Source organism: Watersipora subatra, chromosome 8, assembly GCF_963576615.1.
Source record: "Watersipora subatra chromosome 8, tzWatSuba1.1, whole genome shotgun sequence".
Classification (NCBI taxonomy): domain Eukaryota; kingdom Metazoa; phylum Bryozoa; class Gymnolaemata; order Cheilostomatida; family Watersiporidae; genus Watersipora; species Watersipora subatra.
Window position 1 is genome coordinate 7824969 of NC_088715.1, and position 23206 is coordinate 7848174.

The 23206-nt window shown below is 35.6% G+C and overlaps 1 protein-coding gene across 1 annotated transcript in view; it reads right to left on the bottom strand.

Annotated features, from left to right (window-relative positions):
- Window positions 1-15942: 15942 nt before the first annotated feature.
- Window positions 15943-23206, bottom strand: part of LOC137401827 (tripartite motif-containing protein 2-like) — a 28799-nt gene continuing 21535 nt past the window's right edge. Inside the window, exon 9 of the mRNA XM_068088300.1 lies at window positions 15943-16622. Within this exon, the coding sequence (XP_067944401.1) occupies window positions 16456-16622 (167 nt within the window). The 3' untranslated portion in view covers window positions 15943-16455. The remainder of the gene's footprint in view (window positions 16623-23206) is intronic.

The following is a 23206-nucleotide window of genomic DNA, read 5'->3' on the forward strand; positions in this document are numbered from 1 at the left end:
AAAAGATCTTCCAGCAGTGTGTGGTGGAGATTGTGTTATGGTGAGAGATAGTAGCCAGGAGGGCACAGTAGTCAGAGCTAACCAATATGGCGATCGAAAGGTTATCATAGAGGGAGATAATGGTCAGCACTTGGTACGGAACAGGTCAGCAGTAATCTCAGTTAATGACTCTAATGTAAATGCGGAAAGACGCAGAGCTAATGTCAGATCAGTTATGACGGCAACCCCGAGGATGAGTATGCGGCTCAGGCAACAGCCAAATAAATATGAGGCATAAGCTTAAGAGTATGGTAACTACCATACTGCGACATGCTACTACATCATATCACTGAGCAACAAACTATGAACTATGGTAACTACCATACTGCGACATGCTGCTACATCATATCGCTGAGCAACAAACTATGAACTCTAGACAATCACTATTGCATATTATTACGTACCTTATCTTGACAAATATTCTTGTTGTTTACTTGCGTTGCATTTACCCATACAAATTTATGATAGCTTATGTGGTTGTCACAGGTTTTATATGCCGATTTATCTTAGTAGATCATTATATAGATATGCCAGCTTTTGAGCTTGTGAAGGGATGTTGTAATGATATTAGTACAAGTGCGAGTTATCCTCTCATGTTTATGTTTTCATTAGGAGTAGACAACTCTTGCATTTAACGAGCACATTATATTCATGTCTGGGGATGACCATGCGTTTTCGGTTAAATACAAAATTAAAGAAAAACGATCTTATATCGCTCTCGTTATAATCCAAGCCATCCTCTCCATCTGTGTAATACAACAATACCCACCACCCCCCCTCTTTGATGCAGAAAAACTTTCCAAAGCATTTAGAAGAGCACATAGAGAGACGGGGACAACATTTAAGCACCCTCCGAAAAGGAACAACTACAAACTCTGTTGATCAAGCATCAAAGTGTATTCAGTGATGGGAAGTTTGACGTGGGCCGATACAGTGTTACAAGACATCAGATGCCCACGATCATAGATGCATGCCCAATCAAGCATTGACCTTACCGACATGGTCCGACACGAAAGGGTGAAGTTGAACAACAAGTTCAGGAGCTAAAAGAACAAGGGCTCATTAGAGATGGGCATGGTGCCTGGAGCTTTCCTGTAGTCCTGGTTAAAAAGAAAGATGACACCTGGCGATTTTACGTAGATTATCGCCAACTAAACGACGTAACTATAAAAGATGCTTACCCTCTATCCGGTGTTGATGACAGCCTGGATGCATTAGGCAGAAGCAAACTCTTTTAGCGCGTTAGACCTAACCAGTGGCTACTGGCAAGTTGAATTGTATGAGAAAGCTAAAGAAAAGTCAGCTTTGGTGACTCGAACGAGCTTAGCAAATGGGAGTAGGAAGTGCGACCCTTCAGGATGACTTCAGCTCCTTCTACTTTTGAGCGGCTTATGGAGACTATCCTAAAAGGGTAACAAAGGAAAACCTTTCTCATCTACCTAGATGACATCATTGTGTTCTCAAAATACGTAGAGTGTCATTTGAGCAGCCTAAAAGAAGTTTTTATGCATCTGAGAGAGGCGGGACTAAAGCTTAAGCCAAGCAAGTGTACCCTCTTTGCACAGAGGGTAAAGTATCTATAACATTTTTAATGTTCAATGTGTGAGGGATTGGCCTCTTCTCCAACACAAGAGAGATGTGCGAGCTTTCTTAGGGACCTGCGGGTATTACCGAAAGTTTATCGCTAATTATTTAGAGTTATCCAGGCCGCTAAACCAATTAAGCTCGAAGCACACACCCTTTGTCTGGACAGAAGCCTGTCAAACTTCCTTTGATGCATTGAAAAAACCGCTTGATACAATCACCCATACTGGCTTATCCCGACAATTTTAAAACTTTCATCTCAAATACTGATGCTAATCAAGTGGGAACTGGTGCGGCTTTGTCACAAATAAAAGATGGCAAGGACAAAGTAATTGCGTACTACTCAAAGATGTTCCAGCTTGAGGAAGCGAACTACTGTGTCACATGAAAGCAGTTGTTAGCCATTGCGAAGGCTGTCAAACATTTCCATCCTCAGTTGTATGGGTGAAAGTTCTTGATACGTACCGATCATGCATTCTTGACTTTGTTGCTGCACAACCCCACACCTGTCAGACTGCTCGCACGTTCGATTGAGGCCTTATCAAAATATGATTTTGAGCTGAGTCACCAGAAAGGTTTGAAACATAATAACGCAAATGGGCTCAGCCGGCCGACCTGCACAGATTGTCAGCAGTGCAGACGCATGAATTCCCACAGGGTCGAGCAACACATCCACTCGCTCCAACTAGCAGATTTAGCCAGTCAGCAGCGAGCCGATGCAAACATTGAGCCTGTTTACCATGCGATTGTCAAGGGAATCGAACCAGAAACACAACATACCGGCTGGGTCACCAAGCGTCTGGCTGATAAGCAAACGCTATTGCAGTTGAATTCGGATGGCGTACTGTGAATCATGCTTCCAATAAAATGACAGCACAGGCGTCAAGCTATTTGTCCATATGAGCAGCGCAAGAGTGCTATTCAAACTGTTCACCGACAGGCTCACTTAGGCTTTAATAAAACTTTGGAACAGTTAAAACTACTTTGGTACTGGCCGGGAATGACAGCGGATGTGAGACGATATGTTGCCTACTGCCAAGAATGTCAACAAGCAAAGCAAATTACACATAAAATAGCTCAAAGAGAAAACATCTTCACGTAGGAAGACCTTGGCAGGTAGTGGCTTTTGACCTATGCGGACCATTTCCAGAAACAACCCGAGGAAACACTTAAATATTGGTTTTAGCAGATCATTTTACAAGGTGATATGACGCCATTCCCATTCCATATGGCAAAGCAGAAACCGTTGCCAAAACCTTGGACGAGAGAGTTTTTTCCTACTTCAGCCTACCGAAAGTCATACATAGCGATCAGGGAAGTCAATTCGAGTCGCATGTGTTTGCCGAATGTTGCAAGCTGTGGGGAAACAAGAAAACATGAACCACCCCATATCATCCGCAAGGAGATTTCGTGGTCGAAAGGCTGAATCGTACGTTGGAGAATTCGTTACGAGCGCTCACCTGTGGTGTTGAACGCCGAGATAGAGACGAATTACTGCCACAACTAATGAGGGCAGTCCGGGCATCCCCACATCGCATCACTAAATAAAAGGCAAATTTCAATATGTTCGGAAGGGAAACTAAATCGCCTGAAACACTGATACAAACAGGTATAACATCAGAACTGCTTACCGAAGCGAAATATGCCACTCAGTTGCAAACTACCCTACAAGAAGTAGGCCAGCGAATACAGCAATAACAGTGGATAATGCGCTCAACTACCAGCAATGAACTTTCAACCTTTAAGAAAGAGGATCGAGTTTGGCTTAAATCATTTTACTCAGGAGGGAAGGGACAAAGCTCAAGCCGAAATATGTCGGTTCTTACCATATCACAAAATCTCTCCCTTATTAAACTTATGGAATGCTGTGAAATGGGAAGTTGACAGTACAACACGAAGGGCAAATCAAACTGTATTTGGAAGAATCTGAAAAGTTAGATTTACATGTTAACCCAATAGAAAAGGATTACCCCAGCCGCTATTCCCTAACGACACATGGGGGAACCCAGCTCCAATTTTGGTTGGCGGAGTTAGCTCTCAAGGTCATACCAGACGGCCCAGGAGGCGAACTCAAAAACCTTTGCACCTCGAATGTTACTGGCTCAATCAATTACAGGCAGAGGCACCGAATTAGTCCATTCTGAGGCAGAATACAAAAATAGGAGGAGGTGATGTGGTAAATTGGCATGAAAGTTACAAAAAGACTTTGATCATGTGAAAGTATGACTATGGTGTCGGTGATAGTTGCAAAGAGACTGACAGAATAGAGACAAGTAATGTGCTAACTTGATCGCAATAGCTGATATCAACTAGAGCAGTGATAGCAACTAGTGATATCATCCCGTTCAACATATTTCTCTTCTAAGCATTTTAACCATGAACGATTAACTATAAGTTTTGCAAATTTTATCGTCAAAACATCCAAGCAGTCGGAACACCTCAAACAAAAAACATCACGAACAATTGAAAAATATTGATACTTTCCCAGGAAGTTTACTTAAATATTTTGCTAATTCAAATTTTGCTGTAAGAAGTACTGGCCTTTAATAAAGCCAGTACTAATATAGATGTGTTAACAATTATAAGGGAACAACTAAGAGAACAATGCAAGACAAATGTAGCTTTTCGACAAAAATATTACTGAGACCAACATTTTAACTTGTGATACAGGCCAAAATATAATATAGCAAACCAAAATATTAAATTTATCCTCTGACTTCCAATAATGTGGACATCAAGATATGATGAATATTCTAACAAAGCCATGTTTCACATACTCATTCACTACTGCAAGCCGGTCTATCGGCTCGGGTTATCTTCTCTCTGTGGCTTTTAGACGGGGTTAGTTTATTTATAATTACTTACCTTTTACTTCAGATAGACCAATAAGTTCTGGTCTCCATGGAAAGAAAATTGTTGCTAACCATATAGACCAATCAGCAGGCCTCTCACTAGCAGCTCAAGTTTAACACTGATTTTCAAACAAAAACTTTACTACAGAAAAAGCTTGGATGAAAAAAGAATACCACGACAGATTACAGCTCTAGAAGCTTCTGACATTCTCAGCTATTAGGACTCCAGTAACTCTACATCTAGTGAATCTGAATCTTCTAGCAACGAATCTTGCTATGAAATAGCCCAGTATAGTAATAGTAAGAGCAGTACCAGTATAGCATTAGAATATTATGGTGACAGTCAGAGTAGAACTATCGAAATTGCTGGCAAAATATGGTCGTTTAAAATTTTGGAAATTGCTGTTGTTTTGTAATAGAGTAAATATAAAACTTTGGTTTACTTCCCAATGAATTATTTCGTTATCAACAACCTGTTTTTTTAGCTTGAGTGGGTATCTTCATTCCGTCTCAAGTTATCACAATATTAATGACAATGATATGTCAACATTTGCATGAATAAAAAAACCTTGGTCAAAGCTAAAAATAAATACAATAGTAAATGAGTTAAGCACAAAATCATAAAAGCTGAGACATGATTGACTGTGTGGAGTCATAAGGACAATAATGAAATTGATTGTAAAACATTACAAACACAAAAGTATAATAATACTGATGATTTCGGTCTAAATAATTAAACTTAAAAGAAATATATAATAGAAATGTGGACTTATCCTAACATGAATGCATTAAGTAGGTCGAGTCATTCCAGGTTTTTGCTGATCAACTGAGTATATCTTCCAACTGTTGAAAAGCAGCAGTAAGAAATATAGATTTTTGGTGATGCAGTCGGGGAGTTATTGCAGCTTTTAAATAGATAAAACGTTTTCAACTGTCATCCTGGAATACAATGCCTTACTTCAATTCATAGAGTGTCAGCGTTAAGAAGCTTTTCAAAAGTTTTTTAGAATCTTAATGAAGAAGATTAAGAAGTGGCCAGGAGAATACATCAATTCAAATTTAAGTGAAAAATAGTTCCAAAATATTAGCATTTCATGAGAAGAAATCTTTGAACCTTCTGAATGGAAGCATATATATAAAAAAATCATTCTACGCTTCTATTTCAAATTTATTTATAAAAAAGTTTTTACTATAAAATATAAATCTTGATTTAAAATTGTTGCTATATCACACCAGTTTATTTTCATAAGAAGATGGACAAGAATAGAAAATAGAGAAACACCATTAAGCATTTTTTAAGCTGCATTTTTAATTTCTAGTTTAATAAACTAAATTTATTACATTCAACTTTTATGAGAATATAAAGTCTGAAATACAATTATTATACCATGTAAAATTATAAAGAAAATGCTACAAAATAATAAAATTATTAATAAAATTATTATATTTTGGGATAAAATTATGTTTATATAATTAATAGTTGGACTAAAATACAGCGATTAAATAATGCAAAATTGCAAAAAATTAGATAAATACCCAAAATTTTAAAAATTTTCATCAAACCTGTGAAACATTATTTGTATATGTTGAGGTTTAATTCCACATGAAACATAAATGTATAAACTTTAATGTTTATTTTTTTCACTGTCAGTGCAGTGTTGTTTTTGTGTGATAATCAGGTAGGTAGAGTCTGAGATTTAAATAGTCTACAGGGTTGTTTTTAGACCAATAAGAATTGAGATTAATACTCACACATAAAATAATAGTTTTACTGAGTCAGTTTCCAATGGTTGGGTAGTAGACATAACCATTGTAGCAGACGATATTAGGTTCTGAACAGCCATTGGTAAACTGTAGGGCGGGTATCAGGGGTACTCGTAGTCCTTATACATGTAATACTGAGTCATAGTGCTAAAAGAAACAATTCTATTAACATAAAAATCGGTTTCATTTCCTAATAGTGCGACACTCCAACCAAGCTGTATATTCTAGTCTGGTTCTGTATCGAAGTTTGTATGAACAGTGTGTTGGAGTTGTGTTTTCCATATATAATAATTATAATGCAAGTGATGAATGACTAGCTTCTTGGTAGCTGTACCAGTAATTAAACCAATATGACTCTTCAATTCAGTTGCAAAATAGTCAAATTGTTTTATAAAGAGAACAGCTGTAGAGATTGCAAGGGACAACTTCAGTTATTATGCAGCAATGTCACTCCGATATATACCTAGCTTCATTGGTAATTATTAGTAAGCTCATCAACACTACTTTCACGCGTCATGAGAGATCTTCCTGTGTAGTAAATATTCGCATATTTATTCATAGATGCCAAACAAGCAGTTGAGTGCAGCAGATAGTAGTGTGCTTGACTGGGAATCCAAATATTTTATTTCAATTATTATCTGGTGCAAACCTTTTTTTTGGTGTTGAGTTGGAAAGACAGAGAGACAGACAGACACGTCTATTATTATAGTAAAGTTTAACCGTAAATTTGGTCTTGCTCGTGATTTATTTTTAACACAAATTTCAATTTTGCTTTTGCTACAATAATTGATGAAAGCTTCGACTGGGAGGAATTGTTCTTAAAACATGCAATGTAGCATTTTAGATTTTTTTTAAAGATATACCATGGCATACTTATATGAATACTAATGTTCTTAGATTGCCAATAGAGACAGGCATTGCTTGGAATGATCTTGATGTTTCCCATAGAATAAGCTGTAAGTAATGCCTGACAATTTGGCAGTATGCTTTTATAACTCTTCCATCATACAAAACTTATTAAACTCACAGAACACCATCATTCTTACAGTATAGATTATTAGAGAATAGCTGGATTGGCACAGTTAGTAGCCTAGGGTTTTGGTATTTTAACTTGAATTTCACAAGTTCAAAACCTTTAAAAAACAATGTTTTATGAATCAGTGCGACAGTGTGACAGTATTAGGGATGCTAACAAAATGATCAAAGTTTTACAAGTATATGGACTTGTGAAATTGTTTAAATGTAATATTTATTATATTAAGAGTTGAGTCCACTTGTCTGAAGCAATGATTAAAAACAGAAAAAAAGGTTACACCGTGCTAGATCTGAACCCATGACATTCAGCTTGCTAGACTGACATTGTAACACATCTGGCAACCAGCTACAATTCGACATATTCGAATAATTGTTTATACAATTATTCCACTTAATAATCTCTCACACCAGGATACTAGTATATTAAACTATATGAATACTATAATAATAACAATTACTCAGTAAGTTAAACTGTAACACATGATCATTATCTTTTCACTAGAGTAGGTACTATTAAAATTGCTGACACAGTAAACTAACCAATCATGATGAACAGCATGGGAGACAGCATGATATTGCTATTGGCAGGTTTATTAGAGTTACTCATTACAATGAGTTACTAAATGGTAGGTAACTAATGGAACAAACCGGAAGGTTAAGTCTTGTATGTATCTTCTCCCGTCTTGAGAGTCATCTACTCTCTGAAAGCATTGCATGGGAATAAGCAGATTGTTGAGATAATCAATACTTAATAAAGTTATTTATAGTAAAGTTCGAGCTAGCTCTAGCTTTTCTTCACACAAAATTGGAACTAGGTAATCTGCTCAAAAGACTTCCTACTCTACTACTTGACTATCACTATGTTTCCTTGATGCGCAGTGCTTTGGAGTTGCGCTATTTCCGAATCATGAAAACGGCGTCTTCGCACTGAAATCACTGCCCACTGATCAGTGCAAAGCCAGCGCAAATTCGCAGCAAGGAAACAGCGATTGCGCAGTGTCTGCACATAGCTCTCATGCTGTGGTGACAGATTCTTCGAGGGCCATAGACTAGTACAAAGGTTATCCCGCTAATCTTGTTATTTTTTCTATTCTTCCGATCTTCTTTCACCTAAATTAAATTATGGTCTGCATTCACGAGGATGATGAGGTGATTACTTTCCTGGACTTTGTTTTCGATGCCAACATTTCGAAAAATAGGTGGCAAGTCCTAAATTAACGTTTAAATAATATATTACATAAAATTACTTATTAAAACTATATTACTTTGTAAAAATTGTGTTAAGGTTTGTAAAACCTTGTGAATGTGTATTGTAAATAAAAGTATAATGACGACAGAAGCATAAAAAGACTGTTTCGCACGTTCGGTATCCCTGATCGATTCAATTTCTTCATCAGGCGATTCGATTTATACAATTTCTTTTCTCTGGCTAATTTGCTGAAAACCACTGCGCAGCATGGAAACGTACAATCTCCTCGACTTTGGAGGGGGCTGCTTCGCAGTACTGCGCACCATGGAAACATATTGTTTGAGTGAGGTCGTATGAAGGTCGAAATGATGTTTGGCTGGCAGCTGTCATGAGCTATGGAGAGTTCACCTGTAAGTTCTGTCTGACAGCAACAATCATATCTAGGTACATCATGTACTCAGCAGTTGCAGTAGACCTTCAGCCATTGTACACTGAGGTGCTGACTCTCTGGCAGCATAGAGGTATATTCTTGCTGTAACATTATGTTGCAAGTGGATACATAATATAAACTAAGCTACATAGACTTAGAGTGTCTGAACGTGTCTGAACGTGTCTGCACATGACTTTTTGGCAGTATTGTTATTGAACTTGCTTTGAATCTATTGCCTCAAATCTATGAACAGTGTGGTCTTTGCAACTTTTATTGCGACGAGTCTAGTTATTGACCCAGATCCGATGTTATTTTAATTCGACTGTGCCACGTTAAAGCAAGCACCTGCTGATTAATAATACAATAATTATTACATTCAAGTAAAAATGATTGTTTTGCTGTTTGTTATGTTATTCAACTTACTTTAACTTTAAAATAAAGTCACAAAGAAAGAAAATAACCAACTGCATCATTATACCTTCTGTATTTTACACCATACTTCAACTACTGTCAATAGCCTGGGATCCTATGACTTTTACGTACATGTAACGGCTCTATAAGTATTATTTCCTACTTTTTGTGTATTAAATATAATTCTTTAAACCAGCAGTGATGTTATTAAAATTTAAATAATAATTTGCAATGTTATACTTAAAAAAACGCCTGCTGTTTAACAACACATGTTCAAATAAATATAAAAAGAAGTGTTTTGCTGTTTTTATATTTTATTTATGAAAAAAAGTGTAAATAATCATCTAGAATAATAAATAGTTAAAATCTAATATAAAAGTATCTTAAAAATATTATTTGTCAGTTTTTCAAAATTCAACAAAGTATTTAAAATAATTCTCTAAGAAATGATGAAAGACAGTCTTTTTATTATTGTTATAAACAACATTGAGAAGACATAAATTTTAGTGCCCTTTAAAATGACCTTGGAAAATCTGATCAGCTCTAAGACACCTTAATTCAAAAAATTCACAGACATACGAATGGAATGAAAATGACAAACAAAATTATACAGAATTTTTGAATTATTTTGAAGGCTGAATTTAGATGATAATGAGTTTAAGACATTCATCTATATTTTAGATCGGACTAAACATCCCCCAACTACCGTTCCTAAAAACCTACGTTGCGCCACATACTTATGAATAGAGCTTGCTGTGTCGATTGCTTCAATTGCGAGACCGATATTGAAACGCTGTAAAAAGCATTCGTGACTTTGAGATAATAAACCAATTTTGATTTTGAATAGAAAATCGGAATCAGCTTGTATGATTTACCTAAAAAACAATGAAAGCTGCTCGTGTCAGTTATGTTTTAATATAGTATTCCTGAGACCTCACACAATCTTGGTAGAGTTATGTGTGACTAGTATAGAAGGCTAAGCTTAATATTGAAAACTTGCCAAGGTTGTCAATACATTGCTGGTTCTTTTTAGCAGCCTATAGCACCTGCCTGACATGTCAATCAACTTGCCTATTCAGTCCTCATTGGGCTATGTAAGAACTGACCTAATCATATATTTTGGCTTATTTTAAATATTTTATTTAAACAATATTTTAAATGGTAAGTTCAGTGTTGATTAAATTCCATTCATACTATTTTTCAAAGAAGGAGAGTGCCGCCTGCATAAACTTTAGAAGTGTTATGTATGTCAAAGAACATTGGCTAAGGTTCAACTAATTAGCTCTACAGTAACTCTAACAGTAACTGTAGTTTAACTAGTTTGCGCCAAACCCCATGTCAGCTAGTCTCAAGCAGTCACAATTTTTACATCAACGAGTGTTTTATCCGGATGCTCGACTACTGAGCTAGAACGCCATAGTGAGCAGATTCATTTTCATATAAAATATACAACATGTGCATGCTAATTATTTTAGCCTTAGGTTTTCCACCAAAGATTTTGAGATTCGTTTGCCTCGGAGCTTGAAAATAAATTCTGTTCTCGACTAAACTGGAGCATGCGCAATGCAATTAGCAAAGCTCCGGAAAAATTTGGAAACGGATAAGCATTTTATGCTTCATAAATTCTTTACAAAAAGGGAGGAACCATGTGGGACGATGCCTCCTCTACCAAAGAGATTTGCTAGAGAGATAACCATTTCAGTGAGAGTTACCTTAAATCTTTTTGGAGGGTGAGTCTCCTTTAAAGATGTAAAGTTAACAGGCCATTGCTGGTCATATTTACTTTTCCCTACAATTTTTGATGTAACTATCTGTTGCATCTTTTGCTGCTTCTTTATCTATTTTTTAAATTTTCAGTGTAGTATTTTAACCTTTAATACTTTGGATGTTTTAAATGCCAAAGGTACGACATGCTTACTTTTCCTTTCTTTTTCCATCATCATAAATATAAAACATTTCATTAAAATTAAACACGATCTATATATACCCATTTCTATTTATAGTAAGCAGTATATAGTACAGCTTATGGTGTAAAATGTTGAAAAAAATACCGAAGTATATTTCTGAATTTACCCAAGTTTTTCTTATCTTTGAACGGATTAAAATTTACATAATTTTTTTTTAATAGGGAAAATTGTTTCGGATCTCTAAAAACTCCATTAGCAACGCTAAACCTGTTCTGCTAGAATAGGTTCCAGTGTACGTTATTAAAAGCTATGCGTTGCTGAAAGTTATGAATTTTTTAATTTACAGTCGTTTGAAAACCTTTTTTTCATGATATGAAGTTTAAAAGTTACAGTTGTTTGAAAAAGTTTGAAAACCTCTAATTTTGCTTTTATTTTCTCTCTTAAATTTTTTCAACTACACAAAACACTTCTCATGATATGCAGTTTGAAAGTTAGAGTAGCAAATGTTGTTATATGTAAAATACAAAACAATTTGCTTTCCAAAGAATTTTTTATTACCCGGGCATTGCCGGGTAGCACAGCTAGTAGTCACATAAAATTACAAACAATTATGAAACTTTGGAAGATTGAACATATAACTCCTCCTTCACAAAAGCATTTTACCATAACAGAGCATAACTCTTAATATGTTAAGTATTATTCATAACCTGACCTGAATGCCACAAGTTTAAGACCAGTTTAATCACCATCCATAAGAATATCTCATGGTGATATTATCAAGCATGATTACATGATGATCAGAGTTTTACAAGTCGTAACAGACTTGTGGAATTGTTTAAAAGATAATCTTTCTTTTATTAGGAGTCATGTTCACTTGCCTGAAACAATCGTTGAAAGTTGTTAAAAAAATATTACATTGGATTTGAACTCTTAACACTCAGCTTGTTAGACGGACATCATTACACCTCCACCTTTCGTTGGTCATATAGCAGAATAATTGTTTGTATAGTTATTACACTTGAATATCTCTAACACCAGGATACTAATATAATAACAATTATACAGTAAGTTAAACTGTAAACACATAGTTATTATATTATCTCTAAAGTAAGTACTATTAACAAGGCTAACCCAGAGAACTAAAAACTGTTTGTGGTGTTAGGACAAGAACCCAGCCACAATTGTTTCTGTGCCATATGTCATGAGTGAATAGCAAAAAATAAGAACATGTCTACTTACACTACTCTAGTGCAAAAGTGAGAGCAGCCAACTCTTCCAAGCAAATAAACCACAATGCACAAATACTTTTTGGTAGAATAGTTCTGGAGCCAACTGGTGCACAACTTGCAACAGAGATCACCTATACTGTAAATCATTATACTTTAGAATTGTAAGTTTAAATTGTTTTACAAATATGGTTGACAAAATACAAAACTTACCACATAACAAAAATTATAGCCATACTGACACCTTGCGCTGACCTCAATATTTGTGTAGTGCCTTACTACAGATATATGGCTAAGTAAACAATAAGATGGAACTATTATTTAAAAAGTAAAATAAAATTACTGGGTATCATCCTTATGTTTTTCTCTCTGTTTGTTAACAATTATTTATAACTGTAAGTTTAGCAGCAGATTCAACAAGAGCTTTAGTTTGTTAGCTCATGAACTGTTTAACCTTTGACCTATTTATATAGACTACCAATAAAATCTGATTCAAAGAGCTGACTGAACAACTTGGAAGCTGCCATTTTATAAGGAACACAACTACTAGCATTTACTGTTTCAAATTTACATGTATATATCTCATATTTATATTCACGGAATTAACTTGAAAAACTGAAATTATTTAGCTAACATATTTATGCTTTTTAAAATTATGAACACGATATATACAATTTTATTAACAATTTTAGCTTTTTATATTTTGCAATAAATAGAGTTAATCCTAAAATTAAGTGATTGTAAAGTTGTACATAGTGGAAGTTGCCTCTTATGGAACCCATGAAATGACAACTTCTGCAAAAAACCTTGATTATACACATAAAGGGCGGCTATTTAAAACAGAAAAAATATAGACTTTCATAAAACTCTAGTTGATTTCATCAGATTGTATACGTATTATTTCATCATTTGTGATTGTTTTTGACATTTGAGGAGGTCTGACTGCAAGTATGTTTCGAGATTAAAATTGACAAAACTTTCTCACGGTAAAACGCTCAGTATTAAGTGGTTGGCTAATTCTGTAAGTATAAAGTAGTGTATGTGGAAGAGTCCAGAAGCTATAAATATATACTCTCTTCTTTACCCAATCATCAGCACAAGTGTCTTATTTAGGTCGTAATAAATGTTATCACTAAAAACTAGTTGTCTGTAATCTCAAATATTCTCATTTTTAGATAATTTAGAATTCACAGTTAGACTCGCATAGGTTAGAGATTAGCATAAGCATAGATGATTTTCCAAAATAGAAAATTATTGAGTAATTTACCCGGGCAAAACTTGAGGAATGGAAGTTGTAACATGACAGAACTGTCGTATATTATGAGAGAAGTCACTGATTTACTAAATGACGATCGGCTTCCAACTGAATCTCCTTCAACAACTAAATCGGCACGATTTATTGAATAACAACAGAATTACAACTTGGCCTCTAGTTTCAGTGAAGATGCTTCAGACTATTTTGAGCATCAGGTGGTGAATTATTGGGGCAGACAGCCTATGGTATGAGCTGACAGGCGCTAAGCTGCTGAGGAAAATAAGAGAATGTAGCAAAATGTAAATGTTTGAAAACCTTTCCCAAACCATATCAAGCTCTATACCAAACATATATACCAAACATTTTTAGTAGACAGTCTATACTCTATATCATGCAACTGCTAACAAAGAGCATGGCGTAATAGCATTTATAACCATCATAAATAAGTTGTTCGTGGGTTATAAGAATTTAGAGCGTGACTTTATTTACGATAGTGTAAAGTCATATTATGACTGTTCTTTGGGAGTACAAATAAAGGGGGTCCTCTCATGTTTTGTGACGATTCTGACGACCCGACAACAGGGATATTTAAAAGTGACAGACGAGATGACCATGTATCAATGTAGGTGACGATGATTGTGTAAGTAGGATTACTACAGCTACACATAGCAAATTTTTCATTGATTCTGAGTTCTTGCCGAGATCATGAAAAATACGTGTCTTTGTATACGTGTATTTGAGCTGTGCATGCCCACCGAACTCGTCGAAGAAACGCTTTTAACAGACTAAAAAATTAATAGCGAGTATGATTCTAGCAGCTTTAACAATTAGTATAGTCCAAGATACGTATTGCGACTCACAATAAAAGTACGAAGGCAATGCAACATAGTACACATGATGTAACAGTTTAAGTTGTGCTATTGTTGGTTAACGAGCACGAATTTAGCAAATTTTGAAATATATGTAGTCCGAAAACCTAATGCGACACGCAAGAAAATTTCACAGCAATTCACCATAATAAATACGATGCAACTGATTTGATTGCGCTAAAGAAGGCAACATTTTTTACCACAAAACTTTTGTTGCTAAATTTTTTTTATTAAAAGTACAACAAACAATTTGTAGCCATAGTGTCCAAACAATAAATACATACAATAGCGCAATCTAAGCAGTTGCATTGTGTGTACTATGTTGAATTGCACTTATTATTTTATTGTGTGTCATTATACGTGTCTTGGACTATACTAATTGCAAAAGCTGCTAGAATCATGCTCGCTAGCACGAATCTAGCAGCACGGAATAATTCTGTGTGTTTCGTTCATTTCGTGATTTCGGTCAGAACTAACAAAAATTCATTACGTGTTGCCGTACCTTTACTAACTTATTATTTGTCCATAAATCAACACAATCAAACGAAACTTCACTAGTTTTGGTTTGAAGCATCTGGCCCAGCATTTATAGACTGCCAGGTAATTAAAGTAAACAGCAATGAAATGCCACGACCCTGACAGCAAATTTGTTTCCAAGTCTGTGACTGACAGTGATTATTAAAGGCAATCTCGGTCTATTTTCAGTACATAAATGTAGCCCTAAAACCTAAGATGGCTGTCACTCTTCGCGGAGTAATCAGCAATGCTCCCAAACATCACTAACAAGTTTGTGAAGGTCGCTGGTTGAGCATTGCTTTTGATTAGCAGAAGTTCAAGCTGAGCAAGTTTCAGGTAATTAACACAGCCCAGTGCCACCAGAATGGATATTTGTATTAAAATAACGAGTGTGAAAAAAGAGGTTGTTTTGGTTACCAACTAGAAAAAGGTGACGACAGTGATTTTAAAAGTGACTATTTTGACGATGACTTTTGATGGTAGGACTCCCAATAACAATATGAACAAAAAAGCATAAATTTAAAATTAATTGAGGAATGAACAAAAAACATAAAAATCTGTAAACTAGTAATTTATATAATAAGTTAGACAGTGATTGTTAGCAGGTCTGAGAATGTTGTCATAGTGTCCTACTCACAATTACTACCTAGATTATCAAGTATTTTTATCTTTATGGCAACATCACATACCATCACCATGTCTATGTCTGGATCTAGCTGTGTCTATGATTGCATCTGTGTCCATGAACATGTCTATGCCCTTGCCCTTAAATGCCATGCTCTTTTACACACCTATGTTCAAGCTCATGGCTAAGACCGTTGCCTATTCCCATGTCAATTTCAATGTCCATAATAATTTTCATGTATTTAAATTATATTATACATGTATATCAAATATTATCTGGTAGTACTAAACAGATAATAAATAAAAAGAGGAGGCAATCGCCTTACAAGAATGTCATCCAAAGTCATTCATATAATGGATAATGTTAACCAGCCTCATTGTTAATGTATAATTTTATGATCACAAAAGTATATAAACTTCATGTACAAATGTGTATTTAAGGCTGGAGCACAGATCTCATGTTTAAAAAACAAATACAATGACATGAAACTAAACAATCGGCATGTTCTGCCCACTTTAACAAAAGAAGGCTGTGGCAGCAGAGCAAAAAGTAAAGTTAAACTTCTGACAGCACTACATCTAAATAAGCAGTTTAAGATCATGCAGTTAGTCATTTAGCTATGAAAGTTGATATAAGATAAAAAATGATGATAATAATAATGATCCTGTTAGTATAACTTCACTATAGAGTAGTCAGTCTTGATGAAACCTGATCATGAATAATGTTATATGATGATTAATAAGAATGTGGTCCTTATTTCTCACTCAGTTTATAAACGAGCACATTTTTAGTCACCCAGTCAGGTACAACAAAGTTGTTACCAGTAACACTCAAGCTAAAGATAGGTTTGTCAAAGAGGCAATAGCCAAATAGACTATTGGTATAAACACCATCGTCTCTCATCTCTGATACTTTCTCACCTGTAATAAAAGTATATGAATATCTTAATTGTTATTACTGTACAATCATCACATCTACACTTGTTATCTAGCTGTATTAATAGATAAATATTACACCGAGCATCTGACAACACTTTTGATATAAAGCGTATGTCAATCTTGTTTATAATACTATAGGTGATAACGGACAAACTCGCACACATTTTGCTATAATAAGATAAGTTGCAAGTTCTACTTATGAGAAAATCAATGAACATTTAGCTATAGTGCGAGGACAGAACAACCATAACTAGATTGATACCATTTGAAAATCCATCAGCTCGAGAAAATAGTGCTTATGGAAGGAAGTCATCCAAAAAAAAGAGCAACCTCATTTTACTAGAAATTAGTCGCAACATCGGAAAACAATAAACATAGCTGACAAATTTGTGGGTGGGCATGGCTGAGTCATTTATTGTAGCTACTACCCTTGGCACACCTTGTACATGACCTTTTACCTTTTAATGTTTATAAAAACTAAATTAAAAATAAGGATAAAACCAATGAAATGCTGATAAATAGAATGAGTTTTTATTGCCAGCTGTCAATTCTCATTGCTACATATATGTTAAATTTTATATTAAAGGCCCATTCACACTATCACTCAAATCGACGGCTAGGGATGAGCAAAGATCTGCAATGACGCCATTTTGCCATGTGTTGTCAACGCAATCACTGCTAGCGACGATGCGATGGACTTTCAACATGTTGAGCTTTGACACCGATGATTGCAGCTATCTACATATTGATCGGCTGTTTGTATATGGCATCAGATCTAATTTCAACAGTTCTGAAGATCAATGTCAATGTCGTTTGGCAAGCATGGTGAATAAGTATGTACGCGACGAATTAATCATTAGCTTTGTCAAATAATACCCGTGTCTCTATGGCTTTAATTCAGTCCTGATTTAGGGCTGTTGCAGGAAGCATATAAAGTAGCTTTGTATGATTAATTTTGATACCTTGCTACCTAATATTATTCATGTTTTTAATACTTTGCAAGTATCGGTATTCATAAACGTTGGAAGGATATCCGAGATACACTAGCATCATATGTGAAAGAAGGAAATGGAGAGAAGAGTGTTAGTTGGCAAGCACCGATAATAACATGGCCGCTATGGGAGCATCTTCTTTGGCTATGGGATGACAACAAGACAAAATGGTATGTCAGTATGTGGTAAAAATATTTTATAAGTTTCGGTTAATAAAATTGTAGTAATTGTTTGTGGATCAATTGTTCTTCCACTTGTTTTTAGGCCACAGAGCAATTACTAAGTTACGATCTCGCATCCAATAGAGATCACCTGCTCTGAAGCAGCTTTAACATAGAGCATTAAATGCCCTTCCACCTCAGCCTTAAGCAGCCCTCCTGCTGATTTATCTACACCTTCATGTTCATCTGCACAAACACCAATGGTGCGTGACTTGCCACCGACCAAAAAAAAGGAGACTGCAGAAAATGCAGAAGATTCGTTCCAATAAGCATATGTTAAACACTAAAAGTTGTGAAGTATGCATAATTTATGGCATCTTTGTATCCAAACTCACATGCGCATCACTGTCCAACTTTACAGAATGCAATTCAACGCCATTTCTAAAAGAGTTCCAGAAGGTACTTCCAGGAAAAAAAATAAAAGGATATTCGTTATCACTTTAGAACGGAGGTTGCAGGAAACCTCAGAAAAATGCCACAATCCAGCTCTCAGGACATAAATAAAAATCCTTGATGTTATAGCAAATGAAGGAGATGATGAAGGAGATGATGAAGGACATGATGAAGCACCTCCAGCTTCATATTTAGATAAGCTCAACTCTAACTAGGTTATTTCATATCTTTATCTTATCTTTTATATAAACTTGCATTTGGGCGTGTTCATAAATAATGATGGGACATTTAGAGTTATATTATGCCAACTACACATGCGTTCCCTTTATAAAACTCTTTGAATTACTTGATGCAACATTTTCTTGGCTTTCGGATAATATACAATTTACTGCTTTCAAATTAGTAGTTCCGAAGCTATAAAGCGCAACATGCGTAAATGATGGGATATTTGTGATGTTCCATCATTTACGCCAGAGCTGTCAACTCTCCCGGACTTTGCGCACTCTCCCAGAATTGAGATTACCTTTACACAAAAATAAAATCTCCCTGTAAACTCCCACATTTACACTTTGTGCTCTAGGATAAAATGCCGAGCCATTTATTTATTAGTTTCTGTAGCATTAACACCATGCGCGTAATCCAATAATAATGAAAAAATCGCTGTATCGCAAAAGACACTTTCTTATGGCTTTGTGCACAGAATTATCATTCGATTATTTTATGGCCTTTGAATTAGACACTCGAACATTTCGGAACATTTGTTTTTTTTAAGCTTACGTTCCACCTAGGCCCAAGCAAATATTTATATGTATAGCTCTTTGGATGGACGTTTCCTATGGCCATTTTAAGTCTTTAGATACGATTTACCATTCAGTCATGTCCAAAAAAGCCAAGTACTCATCAAAATTAAACCGGATTGGACCAAATAATGGCCCTTCATTGCATCAAGCACTAAGGTTAGTTTGGATGTAATGTCCTGTCATTGTACCTGGTGCAAAATTAAAACTAGCATTGAGTATGGCGGACAGAACGATGTCTTACAACACATAAAATCTGTCAAGCACAGCTAGCACAAGGAAGCTCTCACGAAGACCGACAAAGTACCAGAATTTTGTCCAATAAGAAATGAAAAAATTGATCATGTAAGTCCTGAGAATAAGCTAACAGGACCACTAAACAAATTAGTAATGAATACAAGGTAATGCAGCGCTGGCCTATATTCTTTTCCAGCTTTGAACCTTCTAAAAGATAGCATTATATTTCTTAAACTTAGACTAGTATACTTTAAAGTAAAAAAGAAAAAAGATGATATACTTTCACATTTATGCATGTATCAGATCACACAAATGTTAAAGCTTTGTTAATTCAACACTGACAATGTCTGTTTTAGGTAAAAAAAGCAGAATCCTTTTTTACGCTAATCATAGCAAAGCACAATTTGTCATTTTCTGCTGCAGATCACTTCACCAAGCTGGTCTCCGAAATGTTTCCTGACAGTGATATCACCAAAAAATATAGATGCATGTGAACACAGACAATGGCTATGATAAGATGTTGGTTGGTTAGCATTTATGCTACAGCCGCACGCATCTTTATTGAGACAGCTATCGAGACTTTATATTTAATTTAAATTATTCGTAAGGTTTTGTTAGCTCTATTTTTATGCATGTGTTTTGTATAATTGGTCTGTTTGATATGTCGGCCCAACTACTACTTGAATTCACATGCTCTGTTAATCTAGAGGGTTATGAACCATACTGCACAGCACAAGCTGCAGAAATCAGCCAATCATCCTATTTCGGCCTTTCGATATATGAGCCAACAGATCGCCATGTAGATAAACAGCTTGCCATACTTGCACAAGTGTTTAAAGATGGTAAAGTTGTAGCCAAATTTATTGGCATGCCAATATGTAATATGTCCACAGCAAGCAATTTGTTTTCTACTGTAGACCAAGCTCGTTGGTGAGTTTTAGGCCAAGTATCCTTGCTGACTAGATTTTTGTTTTATGACTTTAGGGCTTTACTATTTTAAGAATAACAGGTACCAGAGGTAGGTACAGCAGCTGTTGAGTGGCCTCTAACACTTTCTGTAGAACAACAGCAATTATATATATAAATATATATATATATATTATATGAACCATTTTATCGTAAATGTTGACTTGCAAAAAAATTCCCATTACAGGTATTTGGTATCAAAATATGTCTTACATGTCTTGCTCTGCTGTGTTGTAGGTGCAAAATATGTGGAATTGCGATTACAAGCTCTCAAAAGCTCAAAAACGAACAGTTAGTCGTCAACATCACGGAACCGCCGTAGATCAGAATTTCTCATCAGTGATCCTGAGATAAAGAAACAAGCTGCCATAACAAAGGTTCCATATGCAGACCGGCAGAAACTACTTTCTGATTTAGAACTATTTGTTGGCACAGAGTGTCGAACCCAGCTGGTAGCCTTGGAAGACGAGGCTAGTTAAGTACAAATCAAACAACTCTTCTGGTTAATAAGTTAGACAAAATGTGAAGTATGGCTTACTGGCAGTCACTCGGTCTGGTGCTCCAAAATTGGTTTTCTCATTTCGCTGTTATTCTGATTGCCAGCAATAAGTCTCAACCTTAAAAGTCCAATTAAAGAAACATCTTGCCATACTTTTCAACAGTCAAATTGCCATAAATAATTGATTACTGTATATTTTACTGTTTACTTTCAGCTGAGACCAGAGATGTCCAAATGGCTGCCATATCTAAAATGTTGGAATTAGTTCATTTGGCCAGCGAAGTCCTAAAGATGGTTCCAGCTAGTGATGTTAACCAGAAGATGTCCTTCAAGCCCGATGACATCAGATGGTTAGCAAAAGGACTTGACATATTTACGCAGCCCACTGATCTAGACTGTACTCACCAGGAATGGGTCAACCTGCAGCTAGATGATACTCCAGCATGAGATCAACACCAGCAAAGTTTTGGGATGCTATGGCATTAAAGCGTTACCCCTTACTAAAGACTTTAATAAGGGCCATCCTCTGCATACCTCACAGTAATGCAGCAACCGGGCGTGTTTTTTCTATGCCTAAAAATACATACCGAGGCTAGGGCTGACCTATGTCCTGAAACAGTGAATGCTCTGATAGCCACCAAAATAAACTTTTCTGCCTGCTGCTTTGAAACAGAGTTAAAAGCTGACCTACTCAAGTCTTAAAAAATTAGCCAAAACATTCAACTTGAAACATCGAGGAGCAGCAGCTACCACATCTCAAATCAGTGCTGACTCAAATGTAGATATGATATAGCATTCCTGTCTAATTACCAAATTCATTTACAGTTAACTTTTGAGTTTTATGTTTACGTTATGTTCATGACCATGAATATGATACAATATTTTTTGCAGAACTGAAATGTAAAACATTAAGTTCGTAAAAGTTGCCTGTGATTTGTTTTTATATTTTTGTAATTCACTTGAGCATAATTTTAGAGCTGAAATACAATGTTAGCCCGCCTATAATAATAATACTTTAAGTTATATTAAGTTTAATTAATATTAAACTTAATAATATTATGATTAATATTAATTTTTGTCACCTACTCATCATCTGGCTATTCATTTCCAATCATCAAGTGTTTGAGGAGGCTTCAGGTATAGCTGCATTAGGAAATCCCACAGGGCATTGCAAGTCTCATGGATAATCATGCCTATGGTTGGTTTACGGTTAGATTCTCTAACGATATTCTATTGAGTTAAATAAGCAGCCTTCTGCCAAGTAGTGCAAAGTCATTGCCAGTCTCATATCAGCAGGAATATTTTCTCTCAGATGATTATACTGTTTTTCTATTCTGTAACACAAGTTTACACATATATTTTAATACTACTCACTTCAACAAACAATATTGCATAATTTAGGCGATTCATTGCCAAGAAGGTTTTAAACTTACCTATGCCTGATCTTGCTAAAATTCTAATCAAACGTGTTTCTTGCCATGCAAAAATACTGCTTGGTTTGGTTGGCACCTTTTCTCAATTCAGGAAATAAATTGTAGTACAACCTTTTCTTTTTTTGTTTTCCTATGATTTATCAACGAAATTTCACCAAAAATTTATTTTGTTAGCTCGTTTATAAGCTGATGCTGATCATAGCGCAACATCATTGATGTGAGCTCAAGTTGAGCCTGTTCCCAAAACATGCTAATTTGGTGATGACGTGAAGATCTGCGTAAAGATAACGAAAGGACTCGAGATATAAGGAAGGCTTTTTCATAATTGCTATTGGTTGTAGGTAGGGATCACCTGCAGTTGATTGCTCGTAGTGTGTAGACCTTATCGTTGGTGATGACGTTAAGGCAGCCCAATGCTAATCGTCAATTTGAGCAATAGTGTGAACGGGCCTTAAAGCACATCAATTATATCAGTACCTTTATCATATATTTCAGCACTTCATAGAATTGACTTTCGAATAAGCCTTTGTTCAATACACAAAGGATAATGAAACTATGAAAAACCGGGTGTCAAAAGTAGGTCGTACAATAAAAAAACACTTGGTGGCGGTTCCCACAATGTGATGTGATAATTAGCATTTAGCCTTAGGTCATCGATCTTTTTCGCTGCCAACAAGGCTGTGATGTTTTGCGACAATCGGTGCTCTTAAACCCGTGGAGTGCTAACAATAAACTAGGATTCTAGGTAATCAACAATGCCCGGGGATCGTGCTATCGCCTAACCAATACAAACACGTGTTCTGGGTTGATAGATTTCTGGTGACTGTTAAGAGTTTGCTTTTTTCATCCTTGGTTGTAGTAGTACTATCATCTGAAAAATTTGTATCGCTTTCCACGTTGGTTTCTAAACATGATAATGCTTCAATAAATATACTGTCGTCGTTAAACGTAGTAAAATCACATCTATTAAACTGTGACCTGAAGTAGCGTGGCCCTAGGACTATATGTAAACTGCACTCTCACGAGAC